Source organism: Rhinoderma darwinii, chromosome 9 (genome assembly GCF_050947455.1).
Source record: "Rhinoderma darwinii isolate aRhiDar2 chromosome 9, aRhiDar2.hap1, whole genome shotgun sequence".
In the NCBI taxonomy this organism is placed as follows: domain Eukaryota; kingdom Metazoa; phylum Chordata; class Amphibia; order Anura; family Rhinodermatidae; genus Rhinoderma; species Rhinoderma darwinii.
Genome location: NC_134695.1, coordinates 73,760,678 through 73,780,387, shown reverse-complemented (window position 1 = coordinate 73,780,387; position 19,710 = coordinate 73,760,678). Strand labels below are relative to the sequence as shown.

Below are 19,710 nucleotides of genomic sequence, written 5' to 3'. Positions count from 1 at the left end.
TCGCTATTGACCACGGCATTTAACGAGTTAAACGGCCGCAATCGAGGTAAACTTTGATCGGTACCGTTGGAGCAGGAGCCCGACTGTCAGACACCCGAGCCCCAGCTCCAGCCTGCACGAGACACCCGTGAAGGACTTAGACTGGGCCGCCGTGAAAAGGCGTATTGGTGGTCACTAAGGGGTTAACAAATCCCAAGAAAACAAATGACGTTTTTTTTGGACTGCCGGGTTTATCATTTAACATCCACATGAGAGATTTGCTGACATCATTGGTTACTCCAAAAAAAAAGTGTTGTTTTTTTTTTGTGTGTGGGGGGGGGGGGGGGGGAAACTTCCCCTACATTGTTTGTTTCTATTCATGATCTTCGATCCTTTCAGATGTGGACAAAAGCGGAACCAACCCAACCGGCTCCAGACCACAGTAAAGAGCCCCCTATTGTCCTCCACAGGACGGCTCTGGTCGCATGCGCTGCAGGTACGGCCGGGCCGGCGGTTCTCACACACTCCGGGACATCTGGGACGATGTTTGTCCTAAATTAGCGGAAGAACAAGAGGACCCAGAGGACGGGAAACAAATACATGGAAATTTATTAAGATTTACGAGAACACAAATATGTATTACATGGGGATTACTATCCTCGCTCCACTGTAAGGTAGATCTCGTCCGACCAGTTACCCAATATAGAAGCAAACACAGAAGACCTCAAAGGGGTCAAATGACTGAGCTCCATTAGTCACGGATGATGGCGTATAAATAGCCCAATTAACGGACATTATAGACTAAGCCTAAACCGCGGAGATTGCAACATTGTTATGGATGAGAATCAGAAGAATTGTACAATGTATTTCTCCCACCTTTCCTATTCACGGTGATCAGAGTCTACCCCAAATTCCACGCACGGCAGAGACCCCCCTATCAGGGAGGAATCTATATATCATGTAGAAGATGCCAGAAGTCATAGTGATGACAATTACACAGCAGTAAAGAAAGAGGCGACTCTTCATAAGAAAGAGGGATCATATGACATTCTGGGTCAGTGGAAAGCTGGATCATATGACATTCTGGGTCAGTGGAAAGCTGGATCATATGACATTCTGGGTCAGTGGAAAGCAGGATCATATGACATTCTGGGTCAGTGGAAAGCTGGATCATATGACATTCTGGGTCAGTGGAAAGCAGGATCATATGACATTCTGGGTCAGTGGAAAGCTGGTTGACAAATCCCATGAGAACTGCAATGGCGGCCATCACCCAATATCTACTGGCTATATAGGAATGTCAGTCTTTAGCGCAGGTCTGGCATGATCCTTGTGAATCAAAACGAGATCTATAGGTCCCTGACAGATAGAGAGGTGCCGCATTGTAAAGCATGGGGAAAGAGCAAATAAAATAGAGCTTGAATTGTATAACGAACATTGTTTAACGAAATGTATTACTGATGTAAGAAAAGCTGTTTCTACACCCCATGGGGGCTCCTGGAAATGTTCTCTGGAGAGATGGTCCAGTATTAAGAAATGGGGCAATGGGTCACCCTTCCCCCCCCCCCCCCTTCCTTCTCCACCCCATTTGGGTCCCCTTGTCCTAGCAGCCAGAGCGGGGTCCTGATTGTACAGTCAGACTCTCAGGTGATCTCCATTTATTTGAGGATCCGAAGAGGGATTGTCTAGACTGATAAACTTTACGTGCACAGATACATTGCAACAAACCCGCGACAAGATACATTGTAACAAACCAAAGGACAAGATACATTGTAACAAACTATAGGACAAGATACATTGCAACAAACTAAAGGACAAGATACATTGTAACAAACTAAAGGACAAGAGACATTGCAACAATCTCAGGACAGCCACATGAATAGTAACAAACCCACATCTGAGGTTTGAAAGGGTTTTCAGCCTCTGCATATGAATGTTTCCATTGCCTGACAGCAAGCAAAGGATTTGAAAATAGTGAGAAATTGAAACACAAAGTATATTAGGAACTTGCAGAACATTTTCTTATAGAATGATCTCCCGCTGAGGGGAATCTATAAATCATATTAGATGTATATGTAACACTGTTATTATGTACGGGCCCTATAGATCGGCGCCTGGGACCGTCAGATAAGGACGGGACTCTCCATATTCGTAATGATGAGCAGGGGCTGCAGGATAAACACATCTGAGCTCACGCTGATCTTCCGGTGTTAAATGTTGATTCAGATTGATTGATTTGTAAGAGAAAACACAGATGTGATCAGAGGTTGAAGCGTGTGCCGGCTGTTTGTACATGACAGGTGGAGGAGGTTTTATTGTCCTGGGGAGATACATATCACCTGCGACAACTCCACCCAGCGCTTCCCTAATAACAAACCGAAAACAATAATATATTCATTGTCTGGTCCCAGCTGTTCTAATGTTATAATCCAGATATCGAACCACATCATCAACGGCCGCGGCGCCATCTCACATGGTAGGAGTCCGTTCACAGGTTGCGGTGCGCTTAGAACTGCATCTTAAAACCGCATCCGAAAAAGCATTTATGCCGCAAATTGATGTTTTTTCTGCAGTTGCGGTAAAAGTCGCAACCGCATCAAAAAAAGTACAAAGTCACGGTAAAAATGCATGCGGTTCTGACCGCACCTCACAAGGTGTCAATGGACTATAATTATTACATGACACATTGCAACATCAGGGACCCGACAAAGAAAAACAGAGAGAATGTGAACTACAACCCCCAGCATACATCAGGCCCTGGTCTAGTTGCTCTCAACATTTGTGACTACTTTGCTTCACTTCTCTTCATTTACATTTCATCTTGTGCTTCAGTCACATCCGGAGCTGCACTCACGATTCTGTCGGTTGCTATTGGGATTTGGTCAATACTGTGCTGAGGTCCTCTAGCCTAACAGGGATCTAGCAAATGCAGCTCTGGATGTGACTGGAGTAAGAAACTATAGAACAGGATCAGTAGATAGGCATGCTGGGAGCTTCAGTCCCACAAGACCCACTAGTCACCGCATTAAAACTCCTCTGCTATATCCAAACAAATCAAAACAAGTGGGGACGCCAAAGTCTGCAGAGTTACTATCTAACCGCCAGTGACCTCGGATTACAGCTGTACATTAGAACTTCACACTTTCACTTACTGGTAATAAACACGAGTCTTGTGAGTGATAAACTTAATCTCACTTCTCAGCAATTTACAACATTTCACTTTGTAAAACCTCTGCTTTACTTCTCCTGTACGGATGTTTTCTTCTCCATTCACATCTAAAGCTGAAGTCAGAAGTCAGTTGGTTTCCCATTACCAGGGAGCAGTGCATTGTCAGAGCTCCAAATAAACTCAAAAACTCCTTCAGTCACCGACTTCTAATGGTTTTTTCTATTCAGCCGATTCTCATATATTTGTCCCCGGCTACTGCAGCGAAAAACGCATCAAATCCCGATAAAAACGCATGCGATTTTCGTATGCGTTTTTTGAATGCAGTTCTAACCTCACCTCAACCGCTACATGTGAATAGACCCTATGGAGAAAAGTATTGGCCCCTCTCCTCTTAAACATTGTATTCCAGTGTTTCCCCCCCAGTGTATAACACCCGGCACTCGCCCTGCAGTCACTTTACAGACATTAGTGATAGAACGGCTCGTTGTAAAGGTATCACAGAATTCCAGCGCCGTCCTGTAATAGGACGCCACCGGTGTAACAAGTCATTTCCGGAAATTTCTTCCCTCCTGAATATTCGTCACCTGTAACTGATATTATTGTAAAGTGGAAGGAACCACGGCAACTCAGCCACGAAGTGTAGACCACGTAAAGTGACAGAGCAGAGGGCCGAGTGCTGAGGAGCAAGTGCAGAAAGGTCACCAACACTCCGCTGACTCCATAACTACGGAGTACAGACCTGCCCTGGTATCAACATCCACACTGTGCCCGGGAGCTTCATGGCCGAGCAGCTGCATGCCAGCCGAACATCACCAAGCACAATGCCAAGCTTCAGATGGAGGGGTGTAAAGCCGCCGCCACCACTGGACTCTGGAGCAGCGTGTTCTGTGGAGTGACGCTTCTCTATATGACGTGTTCTGTGGAGTGACGCTTCTCTATGTGACGTGTTCTGTGGAGTGACGCTTCTCTATGTGACGTGTTCTGTGGAGTGACGCTTCTCTATCTGGCGTGTTCCGTGGAGTGACGCTTCTCTATGTGACGTGTTCCGTGGAGTGACGCTTCTCTATATGACGTGTACTGTGGAGTGACGCTTCTCTATGTGACGTGTTCAGTGGAGTGACGCTTCTCTATGTGACGTGTTCTGTGGAGTGACGCTTCTCTATGACGTGTTCTGTGGAGTGACGCTTCTCTGACGTGTTCTGTGGAGTGACGCTTCTCTATGACGTGTTCTGTGGAGTGACGCTTCTCTATGACGTGTTCTGTGGAGTGACGCTTCTCTATCTGGCGTGTTCCGTGGAGTGACGCTTCTCTATGTGACGTGTTCTGTGGAGTGACGCTTCTCTATGTGACGTGTTCTGTGGAGTGACGCTTGTCTATGTGACGTGTTCTGTGGAGTGACGCTTCTCTGTGGAGTGACGCTTCTCTATGTGACATGTCCTGTGGAGTGACGCTTCTCTATGTGACGTGTTCTGTGGAGTGACGCTTCTCTATGTGACGTGTTCTGTGGAGTGACGCTTCTCTATGTGACGTGTTCTGTGGAGTGACGCTTCTCTATGTGACGTGTTCTGTGGAGTGACGCTTCTCTATGTGACGTGTTCTGTGGAGTGACGCTTCTCTATGTGACGTGTTCTGTGGAGTGACGCTTCTCTGTGACGCGTCCTGTGGAGTGAGTATATATGGGGTGCACACCTATGGTATCGGCGTGGTGCACATGGGGTTGGGATAAGATCCCAGTATATAGTTTTGATATACCCCGGCACTCACAGAAAGGCGAGTAGATATAGTGCAGATTAAATTGATTTATTTTCACAAAGCAGTATATCATATTACTTCATATATAATCAGCGGTTTTGTGTCAATACATGAATAATAGCGACTTAATGACATTTCGATCCCCGGCCTTTATCACGGTCGCTGGAGATGTAAAGGAAGTTTGTTAGTGGACGGACGTCTGTCAGACTGGATAATGTGCCATTGGCGAGTCTGCAACACACAAGACGTTCTGGGCAATTGCAGCTTCCATATTTGTGGGACGGGTTTGGGTTTGGCTTTTGCTGCTCCCCCATGACTGCGCCCAGTGCACAAGGTCCATAAAGACACGGCTGGTTGGTTGGGGGAATTTGGTTGGTTGGCTAGTTGGTTGGGGGAATTTGGTTGGTTGGCTGGTTGGGGGAATTTGGTTGGTTGGCTGGTTGGGGGAGTTTGGTTGGTTCGCTGGTTGGTTGGGGGAGTTTGGTTTAGAAGATCTTGATTGGCCGCACACAGTCCTGACCTCAACCCCATCCAACACCTTTGGGATGAACTAGAACGGACATTACGAGCCCCCCCCCCCCCCCCCCCCCAACATCAGTGTCTGGCCTCACTAATGATCTTCTAGATGAATGAGAAAAAATTCCCACAGGCCCCAAAATCTTGTAGAAAACTCCCAGAAGAGTGGCAGAAACGGGGGGGGGAGGGGGGGCGACGAGACGGACGGACGGGACACCAACTTCATATTAATATCTATGGATTTATAATGGGACGCCATAAAAGCTCCTGTAGGTGGAGGTGTCGTGTCCCAATACTTTTCTCCATATAGGGTTTGTATACAGTGGGTCCTGCTATGAAGGATGTTAGACCCGCAAGTTCTCAGTGGGGGATGGCCCTGAATGGAAGTTTTGTTGTACCCCAATAATTTATGACGTGATGCCGCCGGAGAGGTAGAGGGGGATCGTGATAAAAGATGCGGCAACTGTTTATTGGGCGCAGGAGGAAATGGAATCTAAACCAGAGAACGGAAGATGGAAAAGAAAAACTCTGGATGTGAAGGGCCCCCGAGGGACCCGGAGTGCTGGAGCGGAGGATGTGGGTTTGGGACGGTGTCCAGGGGTCGGGTCCGGGGGGAAAAAAAACGATGGTAAAAGAGGAAATTGGATCCACTGGACAAGGAGAGAGGATGAGCCCCTCATTAGCGATTGGATACAAAGCGCGGAGCGCATATTTTATAAATGGGCCTGCTTGCCTGTGGTTTCCTTCTATGGATTTACTTTTAGGAGCAGTTCTCTGCTTAAATACGTTTTTTAGTTTAATCTGTATCTGGGAAAGCTGGGTGCTGCTGCCCCTGGAGATCCGTTTACTATTTTTACAAGATTGGCTACACAGCTTTTCTAAGAGCGTTATGGCAGTAGGGGGGGGGGGGATATTACTGCATGTCAAGATATATTAGAAGATTTGGGTGTCTGTGAATGTTAGGTGACAAAGCTCGTCTGGAAACTGTGAGGTCAGCCATATTGTTTGTCACCCAGCTTTCCAAGGTGCAGGCATAACTGAGAAGCTGAATATTTAAACCTCTTTCCATTCACACGTTGCGGTTGAGGTGCAGTTCAAACACTGCAACCGCAACAAAAACACCAAATCGCGATAAATATAGCATCTGTTTTTCGAATGCGTTTTTTTCAATGTGGTTCTAACCGAGCCTCACGTGCAATGCATGAATGGACCCTTAACCCAGCTTTCCACAAGTCCAGACTGGCAAAATCGCAAAGTCATATTCCTACCACTACCTCTCTCTTTACTGCTCTGTCTAAGTCAGTCTTTACTAAAGTCCTCACACTTTATTCATGAAACAGGAGGCTCCGGATGAACACATTCAGAGATTCCCCCTAAATAGCTGCCGTGCATCAAACTATGAGGAGGACACAGAAAATGAAAGAGAATTTAAAATGATGAAAAAGCATCAATGATCTAAAAGAAACGCTGCAACCATCATCAGTATCAGCGCTGCACCTGTAACGGATGTACGGGGCTCCTGGGGGCGCTACATGTGCACACGAGGGGGCTTCATCATCTCTCCCCAGATCAATACCAGGAAGATGGAAACGCTGAGGTTTTATATACTGAAGGAATGAGAACCGCTCAGGGAACGCAGCGCAGCCGAGTATACGACACGTCTCCATTATACGGAGCCGTCCGACCCTCTGATTATATGTATTCACATGCAGGATATTACTATATATTTACAGCCCATCAGTGACCTCTCGCCACCCCAAAACCACCCAGGAGCAGCGCCAAGTCACGGAGAATCCGATATTGATCATTTGTGTACCAAATAGAGAAAAAAAGTTACACAAGGAACGCTGCAGGAATCTCCTTTATTTTGCAGCGGATCGTTCCTTGGGCATCAGCAGCGGGTAACCCCCTCCTCACGGTGAGAACCAGACATACGTGTGTACCAACGCCGGGGCACGCGCTTAAAAGCCAATGACACTGAAACGCTGCCACGTCGATTAACAAGTACAAGGCAAAAAAAAAAAAAGGAAATATTCCACATCGCGATTGTCTCCCAGCTGCGTTTTATGGATCATTTCTCCCGAACTGCAGCGGAAATGTTTTCCTTCTCCTCCAGGAAATCCTGAATGAAGGAGACGTAAGCGCTGGAGCCAGTGCTCTGCAGCCGATCGGAAACTACAACTCCCAGCATGCCCCGACTGCCATCATGTCTCTTACACTGGACGCTGCGGCGACAGAGAACGGCAAATCACATCAGCACTTTACTGCAGACAAAGAAACGACGCTGGCAGCTCAGGAGAATGCAGCGGGTGGGAGGGCGACAATGAAACGCTTTTGTTCATCCCGGTCTAAATGTCACTCAGCCGCGGCCTCCATACATATGAATTAGGAGCCTCGCTCGGCCAGAATGACGGGAAACCCATTCTACAAATCAAGTCCAGAATACAGAAGAGGGAATAGATTCTTCCATACGGGCCGAAGAACGGGGAGGAATAAATCATTAACTAAATGTACAATGAAAAGTTCTACAACTTCCCGATGGACTTTGTGTTTCAATTTCTCATTATTTTCAAGATCTCTGCCAGCTGTCAGTGAATGGAAAAACAGTAGAGACCTATTTCTTTTTTCTAGATAATGGTTTGTTCGTCGTATCCAGTCCAGACAATCCTCTGTGAGCTGAAGATTCGGGACTCCAGGCTGTTACAATGTATCAGTGCAGGTAAAATGTATCAAACTACTGGACAGGAGGGCGATTTGTGCTACCGCTGCGCTCGACCTGGTCATGTGACATCAGTACAGACACGAGGACCGCACCATCTTTTGTAATATTATATTGATGTAATTTATATAAGACAAGTATAAAATAGGGAAAAAAAAACAATATATTCCCGAAAACTCATTGATTATTAATATAGAGGAATGTTTCAGCAAAAAGATTATTCTTTGTATGAAAAATGACACAATTTTCCATTATGCTTTCTGTATCAATTCCTCAAGATCTCTGCTTGCTTTCATTCAGTAGGAACCTGTCCTGATCATGTGATAGACACCTACTTGTTACATGAGGCAGCTCTGATACACATACTGTAACGAGCCCAGCACCTGTGTGTTCACCACATGTACAGAATTTTATCCACTGGAAGCAAACAATGAAGGTTACTATTGTATGACAACAAGCGGAGACCTTGAAAATTATAAAGGAATACGGAGAGTATATAGGTAAATTGTATAAATCATCATTATGCAGAGAACATCATTTATTTGTGGAAGCCGGAATACCACAAGGGCCCCGATCGGTGCCGGATTAACAAATATTCTGGATTATTGACAAGTCATAGAGAAAGTCTATAAGATTCATTGTGGGGGGGGGGGGGGGGAAGCATCAGAAAGACCAGGAGCCCCAAGTCACGTAATCACAGAACCGGCTGCCGCCGTCACTTTGCTTTATAATTCCCAAATCAGTTCTCGGTTTAGTGTCGGATTATCGGACTTTCTGGATTATCAAGTTCCGGATTGAAGGTATTGCACTGTATTAGGTGCTGATGGACATGGCCTGTGAATCCCAGTTTTGCAGAGGTTCCCATGTCCTGGTGTAATATACACAGACATCTGTACTGAGCGGCCATCTGCGTCCCATGATGCACAGGGGAAATGGACCTTATATTTAGTTTTTTAAAGAATACACGCAAAGCGCAGAGATCCCAGCGCCCCCCACCCAACATAAATACGTCACCACCATTTCCGCTCCCAATGACATACTGACTGCCTGTGAACAACCACCACCGGCTCTACCTCCACTACTCCCAAAATGCAATACAGTGAGAGACAACACAGGGGGGGGGGGGGATTATTACTGTATCGTCATGGACAAACCTGAATAGATCACGGCAAATAACCAATATGCTATGCAGGAAACATGTATCAGCCAATCACTGCTCTAGGATTGAAATGAGTCGTCAAGAATTGCCCGTTTTCTTAAACTCATGAACACGGACTAAAAACGTTCCTTCTGGGTCCCCTTCCTGAGATCGACATGTCGTCCGATGGTCACGTGACCGCAGCGTATAATGTTCTGGCTCTATACACATACAAAGCTGGAACAAGCCGCTGCTGTAGTCACATGACCACTTCCAGAATGAGCGCAGCGATCTCATAACGCGTGAAAATGTAGAGTTAGGGTATGTTCACACGGCCAAATTTCAGACGTATACGAGGCGTATTATGCCTCGTTTTACGTCTGAAAATATGGCTACAATACGTCGGCAAACATCTGCCCATTCATTTGAATGGGTTTGCCGACGTACTGTGCAGACGACCTGTTATTTACGCATCGTCGTTTGACAGCTGTCAAACGACGACTCGTAAAAATACAGCCTCGTCAAAAGAAGTGCAGGACACTTCTTTCAGACGTTTTTGGAGCTGTTTTCTCATAGACTCCAATGAAAACAGCTCCAAAAACGAGTTGGTAAAAAAATGAGTTGGTAAAAATGCGAGTTGGTAAAAAAACGTCTGAAAAGCAGGGTCTGTTTTCCCTTGAAAACAGCTCTGGATTTTCAGACGTTTTGGTTGACTACGTGTGAACATACCCTTATTAGGAAGATCGCTGCCGATGATTCGCGCACCGAGGACAATTATTAACATTGGTCGCTGCAGTTTCCGATCAGATTGTCTCAGGACGCCGGGAGTGCGCGCTCCTCACGACACGCGGAATCTTCTATGCAGTCACTGAAACTTCTGCTTTTTCTCTGAATCACGGGGTTTCTCACTTCCAGGGGAGGAGGAAATTTACAGAAAACAGAGATTTCTAAAACTGGGCAAAAAAAACATAATGGGGACATTCACAAAGCATAATGCGGCAGAATACCTGCACAAATTGTGCCAAAAATTGCTGTACGTGGCGTGCGGCACATTTATTATATGTTTGAGACACTTCTTGCACCTTCCTCGACAGTTTTGAAAAGTATCTTCAAAAATGGGCGTGGCTGAGAGTCGCCACAAAATGTTCCAGATTTATTCATGGTGTACGCCATTTTTTGGGCTAAACATACCGGGGTAATGTACGTCTAGTAAGATGCGGCAAATTTATCATACAAGGTGCGCCATTGTGATAAATATGGCAAGGTTTCTGCCTGTCTGGTCTAGTTTTATCCTGCCTACAGTTAGGACAGAATTAATAAATCCCTCACTGTCCTGATAGTTTGTTACAATGTATCAGTGCAGGTAAAAATGTATTAGTCTGGAGTCCACAGAGGATTGTCTTTACTGGATGCAACTTTAACAAACCCTCAGCTGTGAGAAGTATTAGGACAGGATAGGTTTTCAGCCACTGGATGTAAACAAACATGTCCCCCATTCACTGACAGTAAGCAGAGATCTTGAAAATGGTGAAAGATTGTACACAAAGTCTATGGAAAGTTGCAGAACGTTGATACATTATGCAGAGATAAATATCGACAAACCGGATGAAAGCGCAAGTCGCTCCAAGATATTGGCTCCAGAGGATTTTGTCCGTACTTGTCTGTCTTTGGACGGATCTAAGAAGGGAGTAGACACAGGCGGTCAGGAAATTGCCTGTCCTCGGAGCACTTCACCCATTATCTCCCCCCTGTACCCCATAATTTGGCCGTATTTAGCTTTCTACTACCTGTACAGATGGAGGTCGCAGCAAAAAAAACAAAAAACGAAAGCTTCAAATTCATGGACTCTCCGTGTCAACCGTGACACTACATCTCCACAAACGCTGCTCACGACGTATAAATCATGAGGGTTTTATCTCTGCTCCATCAGTGCACGGCTATGATCAGGGACTCTGAGGTAGTCTGAAATCCACCTCCTCTCTCATCAAAGGCTCAGGCTGCTACTCTGTCCCTCCCTATGCTTTACACTGCAGCTCTGCTCTATCAGTTCACAGCTATGGTCAGTGACTCCAGATTAGCTGCATTGTCTACTGGAGTCTGAAGTAGTCTCAAATCCACCTAATGTCTCATCACAGACTCAGACTGCTGCTTTGTAAGAGTCCAGACTGTTTAGCTCTCATATCATTTTCTAGACTGGATACAATTGTAGCAAACACTCAGCTGTGTGAAGTATTAGACTCTGTTCCCACTTACATATTGGTTCCCATTTAGAACAGAAACCACAATTTTTTGGGTTGTCTTCTATTCAGGTCTATGGAAATTCTTATTGCAGGGCCACAAAAGGCAAAATGTCTCCCACAGTTTACAATGCTTTGTCCATCCATACTCCAATAAGGATACTGCAGCAAGTAACCTGGACCTACACATATAACCCGTCATAAGGTGCATCGATCATTCAGCCAACAGGACCAATATTAAGCAGTCTGTGCCTTAAAACGGACTGACGATAGGTCCCAGCCAACTGAATGAGTAATAGAGATACAACTGTAGTCATATCTGTGCTTAGGAAAGCTGGGTGACAACCAACATGGCCGCCATTACAGCTTATCCTTTCTAGACTTCTGAATGACAGATTTGATATGTTATTCTAAGCTGCAGGAGAGGAGGGGTATACAACTGCATCACTAGACCAATGTGTCATTCAGGGGTGTGAGAAAGCTGGGTGCTCGCCCCGGTGAGAGCAGTCACGGCGGCCTGATTAATTTCTCATTCTCTACTGTATCCAGCAGTGACAGTTTACTGCGGACGCCGGGACTGAGAAGAGGATGTCAACAAGATACGGGGCCACAAGGGGTTACCTGGATATAAGGGTCACAAGCTACTGGGGCCCAAAAGAAGGTCGCTGTACCCACATCTACTGGAAAACAGGGGACACGGGGCGGATCATGGTCACCTCAAAGACAGGATCATTATTTTGTGGTTTAATAAAAAAAAATATTCGAACTATTTGGGTTTCTGGGAAAGTTGGGTGGCAATTAGAATGGCCATGAGTTTGCCCAGAATCCTAAAACAGTAAATATGCATAAAAAAAGAAGCAATACGTGATATATAAGAAAATATACAGGAGAGAGATATATACTGGGGATGGAGGTGTATATATACTGGGGAGATATATACAGGGGATGGAGGTGTGTATATATACTGGGGAGATAGGTGTATATATACTGGGGAGATATATACAGGGGATGGAGGTGTGTATATATACACTGGGGAGATATATACAGGGGATGGAGGTGTGTATATATATACTGGGGAGATATATACAGGGGATGGAGGTGTGTATATATACTGGGCAGATATACGCACCGGAGATATATACAGGGGATGGAGGTGTGTATATACTGGGGAGATATATACAGGGGATGGAGGTGTATATATACTGGGGAGATATATACAGGGGATGGAGGTGTGTATATATACACTGGGGAGATATATACAGGGGATGGAGGTGTGTATATATACACTGGGGAGATATATACAGGGGATGGAGGTGTGTATATATACTGGGCAGATATACGCACCGGAGATATATACAGGGGATGGAGGTGTGTATATACTGGGGAGATATATACAGGGGATGGAGGTGTATATATACTGGGGAGATATATACAGGGGATGGAGGTGTGTATATATACACTGGGGAGATATATACAGGGGATGGAGGTGTGTATATATACTGGGGAGATATACGCACCGGAGATATATACAGGGGATGGAGGTGTGTATATATACTGGGGAGATATATACAGGGGATGGAGGTGTATATATACTGGGGAGATATATACAGGGGATGGAGGTGTGTATATATACACTGGGGAGATATATACAGGGGATGGAGGTGTGTATATATACACTGGGGAGATATATACAGGGGATGGAGGTGTGTATATATACACTGGGGAGATATATACAGGGGATGGAGGTGTGTATATATACTGGGGAGATATATACAGGGGATGGAGGTGTGTATATATACTGGGGAGATATATACAGGGGATGGAGGTGTGTATATATACACTGGGGAGATATATACAGGGGATGGAGGTGTATATATACTGGGGAGATATATACAGGGGATGGAGGTGTGTATATATACACTGGGGAGATATATACAGGGGATGGAGGTGTATATATACTGGGGAGATATATACAGGGGATGGAGGTGTGTATATATACACTGGGGAGATATATACAGGGGATGGAGGTGTGTATATATACTGGGGAGATATATACAGGGGATGGAGGTGTGTATATATACTGGGGAGATATATACAGGGGATGGAGGTGTGTATATATACACTGGGGAGATATACGCACCGGAGATATATACAGGGGATGGAGGTGTGTATATACTGGGGAGATATATACAGGGGATGGAGGTGTATATATACTGGGGAGATATATACAGGGGATGGAGGTGTGTATATATACACTGGGGAGATATATACAGGGGATGGAGGTGTATATATACTGGGGAGATATACGCACCGGAGATATATACCACTGCTCATTCATTTTAATACCTCACCCTGACCATCAATATTTGGGAAATATTTTGTTTGTGATGAATTTGGATTCTGTATTTAGATAAAGATGTTTTTTGTTTTCATGAACATTGAACCTTCATCTCCTGACATTTCTCTCATCAGTCGTCGTCCCCCCGTCCCAGCGATCACAGCAGGGAGCACGCGGGACGTCAGGCGGTCACTTGTCTAAGGCCAAAAGCACACGATGCGGATTCGCTGCGCATATTTTCGTACAGTAGATCCGCAGCGTAATACAGAACCAGCAAAGTAAAAGATTTCAAGAAGTCTCGTCTAGATTTTTTTCTACACTTAGGGCTTATTCAGACGAACGGTATATACGTGATTTTCACGCGCCTCGCACGGACCTATATTAGTCTATGGGTGTGTGTCCGCTGCGTAAAACTCACGACATGTCTTATGTTTTTGCGTTTGTCGCGCATCACGCACCCATTAAAGTCAATGGGTGCGTGAAAATCACGCGCACCACACGGAAGCACTTCCGTGTGACGCGCGTGATTCACGCAACAACGGTCAAAACTATGATTGAAAACAGAAAAGCACCACGTGCTACAAACAGAGTGTCATAATGATGGCGGCTGCGCGAAAAGCACATCATATGGTGATGACACACGGAGCTGTCAAGTGCCTTTTGCACGAGCAAATCGCACACGCTCGTGTGAATGCGGCCTTAAATTGACCTGCAATGCGAATGTTTAAATCCGCAACATCTCAATCTATCCTGCGTTTCCGCTTGCGAATTGTATCGGACTAGTTTTTAAAAAATATGCACCAAAACCTGCAGCATAAAAATGCGGATATTTCTGCAAAGTGTAAAAAACGCACATAAAAACACTTCAAAAACCACACCTGTAGGCGCAGAACAAGGATAATACCAGAAGAGGAGCGCAACACAACCAGCGGAGCTCCTTGACTTCAAGGCCCTGTTCACACAGAGTTTTTATTGCAGAGGTTTTTGCCGGAGGCGTTTATTTCCTCGCTTGCGGGAAAAAGAAGCGTTATGCCTTTCCTTCTGGTCTTTCCGTCTCTAACCTCCCATTAACATCAATGTGAGGCATTTTTCTTGGCGTTTTTTTGCCCGCATCGCTCAATGTCCGTGGCCGATAAACACGACAAACGTCGTTCAGGCAGGTCAAAATCTGCCTCAAAATTACAGATGGAATTTTGAGGCCGATTTTTTCACCTGCAAAAAAAAAACTGTGCGTGAACAGGGCCTAATGGGTTCTGAAAGGGTGTCCGGGGTTTTACTGGAAATAAAAGCGCAACATGCGGCACTATGGTTTCCGGTATTTTTGGCCGGATCTGCGACGAAGGAACCTGAACAGAGCCGTCACCAACCGCACCACCTCCCAAATATCCCCAGACCATAATGGACCCTTCTCCATGCTGGACTGTGGGCGGAATATAAGCAGGACGCACGCGCTCACCGGTCAGGTCACATGACAAGCGCACTTTCGCCTCTTGGACCAGAACCTTCTTACACTGACTACTGGTCCAGTCCTGTACTTTTTAGCCCACAACAACCTCTTCATTGTATTAATGGACCTAAACAACGGTTTTCAGGCTGCAGCCCATCACTTCAAGTCACGGGCTACAAGGCGGCGTCTGACTCGAGATTGGCGCGCTTTTCTTCCTCGTTTCCATCACAGCCCCTCAGATCTGACCCGATGTTTTGTTCTCTTCTGTTTGGAACAGGTTGGGGTCGATCACGCACACTCTTGTTTTTGGCGCATTTCTCGACCCTCACTGCACGCCACCAAGAGAAACCGCAATTTTCCGCAGACTACGCCCTGCATTCTCAAAGCGACTATGGAAGATCGTTCTTCGATGGATAACTCCATCCCAGGCGCCATTTACGTGACCACGTTATCACAATACAAGGAGAACGCCGGAGAAACCTGTGGAAAAGAGAAACTGTCCTTGTTGCCCATAGCAACCAATCACAGAGCAGCTTTTAATTTCTATTTTGATCTTGAAAAATGAGAGCTGTGCGGTGATTGGTTGCTATGGGCAACAAGGACAGTTTCTCTTTTACACAGGAATCTCAGCCTCGTTTCTTCAAAAACGTCTTCACGGATATTTCGATAAATCAGGTGTAAATACGACGCCTGCGAGCGAACGAAGGGTTTACAACAGAGACTCGTTTCTGTGCAAAACACGCGAATCACGTTCATCCTTTACAGAGAAATGGACGAATCTGGCGGCGAAATGAATCAGCAGTGGTGTAAAGGAAACGCGCGCAGGGGACGGGCAGGGGGGCTGAGTGACCCGTGTGGGGGCTGTTTCCATGATGGCTATCACCCAGCTTTCCCAGAGACAGATAAATAAGAACCGTCTCGTTTCAGCGCCTGACACTGGGAGACGACTCGGAGGCTCATCATTTATGGGGTTTATGGTGGAATCAGGGTGAGCCCCCAAACCAGACAACATGGCCGCAGCAACAAGACAGAAAAATGTCGCTGTGATAAAAGACGCGCGTGACGGTGGCGACTCCTGATTTACGGCTAGTAAAACACTTTATAGATGAAGAACTTATAGGAGCGCAGGAAAAGTTCCCACCAAAGTGCGCGGCGCTGCAGACATTTGGGCATTGAACCAGGGCCCAGCCTATGCCAGGGGCAGCGATCACTATGGTGAATCTGACAACACAGGGATATCCGAAACATACAACCGGGGAGCTGCCCGGGCACATGGGGGCGACACTGCCCAGGAGAATAACTACAGGGGGCATAGAGTAACCAACAAAATACAGCGTCACCCCCCGAACAATGGGAAAGCACTGAACCCAGGTCAACTGATGGGGAGCAGCTCCAGCCCCCCCTCCCCCCCACAACCACAACCAGACCGGGGCTGCAGGATTCCTGGATGGGACGGCATAAAGCAGCCACCCCCAGACTGAGCGGCACATATCCTGTACCCCGTGATCAGGGGGGGCACATATCCTGTACCCCGTGATTAGGGGGGGCACATATCCTGTACCCCATCATTAGGGGGGGCACGTATCCTGTACCCCGTGATTAGGGGGGGGGCACGTATCCTGTCCCCTGTGATTAGGGGGGGGGGCACGTATCCTGTCCCCTGTGATTAGGGGGGGGGCACGTATCCTGTCCCCTGTGATTAGGGGGGGGGCACGTATCCTGTCCCCTGTGATTAGGGGGGGGGGCACGTATCCTGTCCCCTGTGATTAGGGGGGGGCACGTATCCTGTCCCCTGTGATTAGGGGGGGGGCACGTATCCTGTCCCCTGTGATTAGGGGGGGGGCACGTATCCTGTCCCCTGTGATTAGGGGGGGCACGTATCCTGTCCCCTGTGATTAGGGGGGGGGCACGTATCCTGTCCCCTGTGATTAGGGGGGGCACGTATCCTGTCCCCTGTGATTAGGAGGGGGCACGTATCCTGTCCCCTGTGATTAGGGGGGGCACGTATCCTGTCCCCTGTGATTAGGGGGGGGGCACGTATCCTGTCCCCTGTGATTAGGGGGGGCACGTATCCTGTCCCCTGTGATTAGGGGGGGGCACGTATCCTGTCCCCTGTGATTAGGGGGGGGGCACGTATCCTGTCCCCTGTGATTAGGGGGGGGCACGTATCCTGTCCCCTGTGATTAGGGGGGGGCACGTATCCTGTCCCCTGTGATTAGGGGGGGGGCACGTATCCTGTCCCCTGTGATTAGGGGGGGGGCACGTATCCTGTCCCCTGTGATTAGGGGGGGGGGCACGTATCCTGTCCCCTGTGATTAGGGGGGGGGGCACGTATCCTGTCCCCTGTGATTAGGGGGGGGGCACGTATCCTGTCCCCTGTGATTAGGGGGGGGGGCACGTATCCTGTCCCCTGTGATTAGGGGGGGGGGCACGTATCCTGTCCCCTGTGATTAGGGGGGGGCACGTATCCTGTCCCCTGTGATTAGGGGGGGGCACGTATCTTGTCCCCTGTGATTAGGGGGGGGCACGTATCCTGTCCCCTGTGATTAGGGGGGGCACGTATCCTGTCCCCTGTGATTAGGGGGGGGCACGTATCTTGTCCCCTGTGATTAGGGGGGGGCACATATCCTGTCCCCTGTGATTAGGGGGGGGGCACATATCCTGTCCCCTGTGATTAGGGGGGGGGGGCACATATCCTGTCCCCTGTGATTAGGGGGGGCACATATCCTGTCCCCTGTGATTAGGGGGGCACTCTTACCCTCTTCTTAACTCCCAGTGGTTGATGTTGGGGTCCCCCTGTATCTGACAGCCTCTGGTGGCCGTGCCGCTGCATTGTGCTGGGAGAGGACATCCCCCTGCGTCATTCAGGATGTGACATGAGGGGAGGGAGACATTCCCAATTTACAAAACACTGGGGTAGTGGCTGGAACAGGGGTAACAACAGCGCAACCCCCCATCTGGAACACATAGTATGTGCCAACCGAGACAAGATGCACGGAGGGGACGATCCCAAATATATGGGGGGGGGGGGACAGGCGGCAGCAGCGGCAGCAGCATCCTCGTCACCTCACAAAACAAATCAGCGACATAGTGATCCCGCACGTACCTGTCTTCTCATGGTCATATCCCACCACTATGAAGTAGTCAGCCAGCCTCGCCATGGCTCCCCGCAATCCTTCCTTCCCACGGAAAATCTCAGCATCTTGGCCGCAGCAGCTCGGCCATGTTTGAGGGGCACAGTACCCTACTGAGCACTGCGCAGGCGTAAACAGCCCTAGGCTACTGAGCATGCGCCGGAGAAACCAAATAGGGGGCGGGACCTGCCGTATACTGACACTGAATGGACTTCTGAATGAGACGCTGCACTGTATCTATATATACAGGGCCCCGATCAGGAATTTCAGGGCCCCATACAGCTAAATTTTATGGGCCCCCCTACCGTGGCACCACCTGTTGAGGGTATGTGCTCACACACTAATTACGTCCGTAATTGACGGACGTATTTCGGCCGCAAGTACCGGACCGAACACAGTGCAGGGAGCCGGGCTCCTAGCATCATACTTATGTACGATGCTAGGAGTCCCTGCCTCGCTGGCGTTCGCACGCTCGGGAGTTTGAGGGTGCGCGCGATCGGTCGCGCGCGGGCGGTGTTTGACGGCCCCCATGACGAGAGGGGGGGCCCGCAGCTCACGACTTTCTTTTGGTGTTTTTTTCTACCAAACTCAAGTCGCGGCAGTTGCCGGGCCCCCCTTTCAATTAGGTTTGGCCGGGCCCCTCACATCAGTACCCCTAATACCCCCCTGATGGCGGCCCTGTATACACCGCCAATAACTGTAACACTGCATTATATACACACTACCGTTCAAAAGTTTGGGGTCACCCAGACAATTTTGTGTTTTCCATGAAAACTCACACTTATATTTATCAAATGAGTTGCAAAATGACTAGAAAATACAGTCCAGACATTGACAAGGTTAGAAATAATGATTTTCTCCTTCACACTTTGCTTTGGTCGCTCCATTTGCAGCAATTCCAGCATTGCAGACCTTTGGCATTCGAGCTGTTAATTTGCTGAGGTCATCGGGAGACATTTCCCCCCCCCCCCCCATGCTTCCAGAAGCCCCTCCCACAAGTTGGATTGGCTTGATGGGCACTTCTTGCGTACCATACGGTCAAGCCCCTCCCACAACAGCTCTGTGGGGTTGAGATCTGGTGACTGCGCTGGCCCCTCCATTACAGATAGAATACCGGCTGCCGGCTTCTTCCCTAAATAGTTCTTGCATCATTTGGAGGTGCTTTGGGTCATTGTCCTGTTGTAGGATGAAATTGGCTCCAATCAAGCGCTGTCCACAGGGTATGGCATGGCGTTGCGGAGTGATAGCCCTCCTTATTCAAAATCCCTTTTACCTTGTACA

The 19,710-nt window shown here is 47.7% G+C and overlaps 1 protein-coding gene across 4 annotated transcripts in view; it reads right to left on the bottom strand.

Moving 5' to 3' along the window:
- SBF2 (SET binding factor 2) overlaps nucleotides 1-18,540 on the bottom strand; it is a 210,325-nt gene extending 191,785 nt beyond the window's left edge. For all 4 annotated transcript variants that reach the window (XM_075838160.1, XM_075838161.1, XM_075838162.1 and 1 more), the window contains exon 1: nucleotides 18,402-18,540. In XM_075838160.1, the coding sequence (XP_075694275.1) occupies nucleotides 18,402-18,456 (55 nt within the window). In that variant the 5' untranslated portion in view covers nucleotides 18,457-18,540. The remainder of the gene's footprint in view (nucleotides 1-18,401) is intronic.
- Between the last annotated feature and the right edge of the window lie 1,170 nt (nucleotides 18,541-19,710).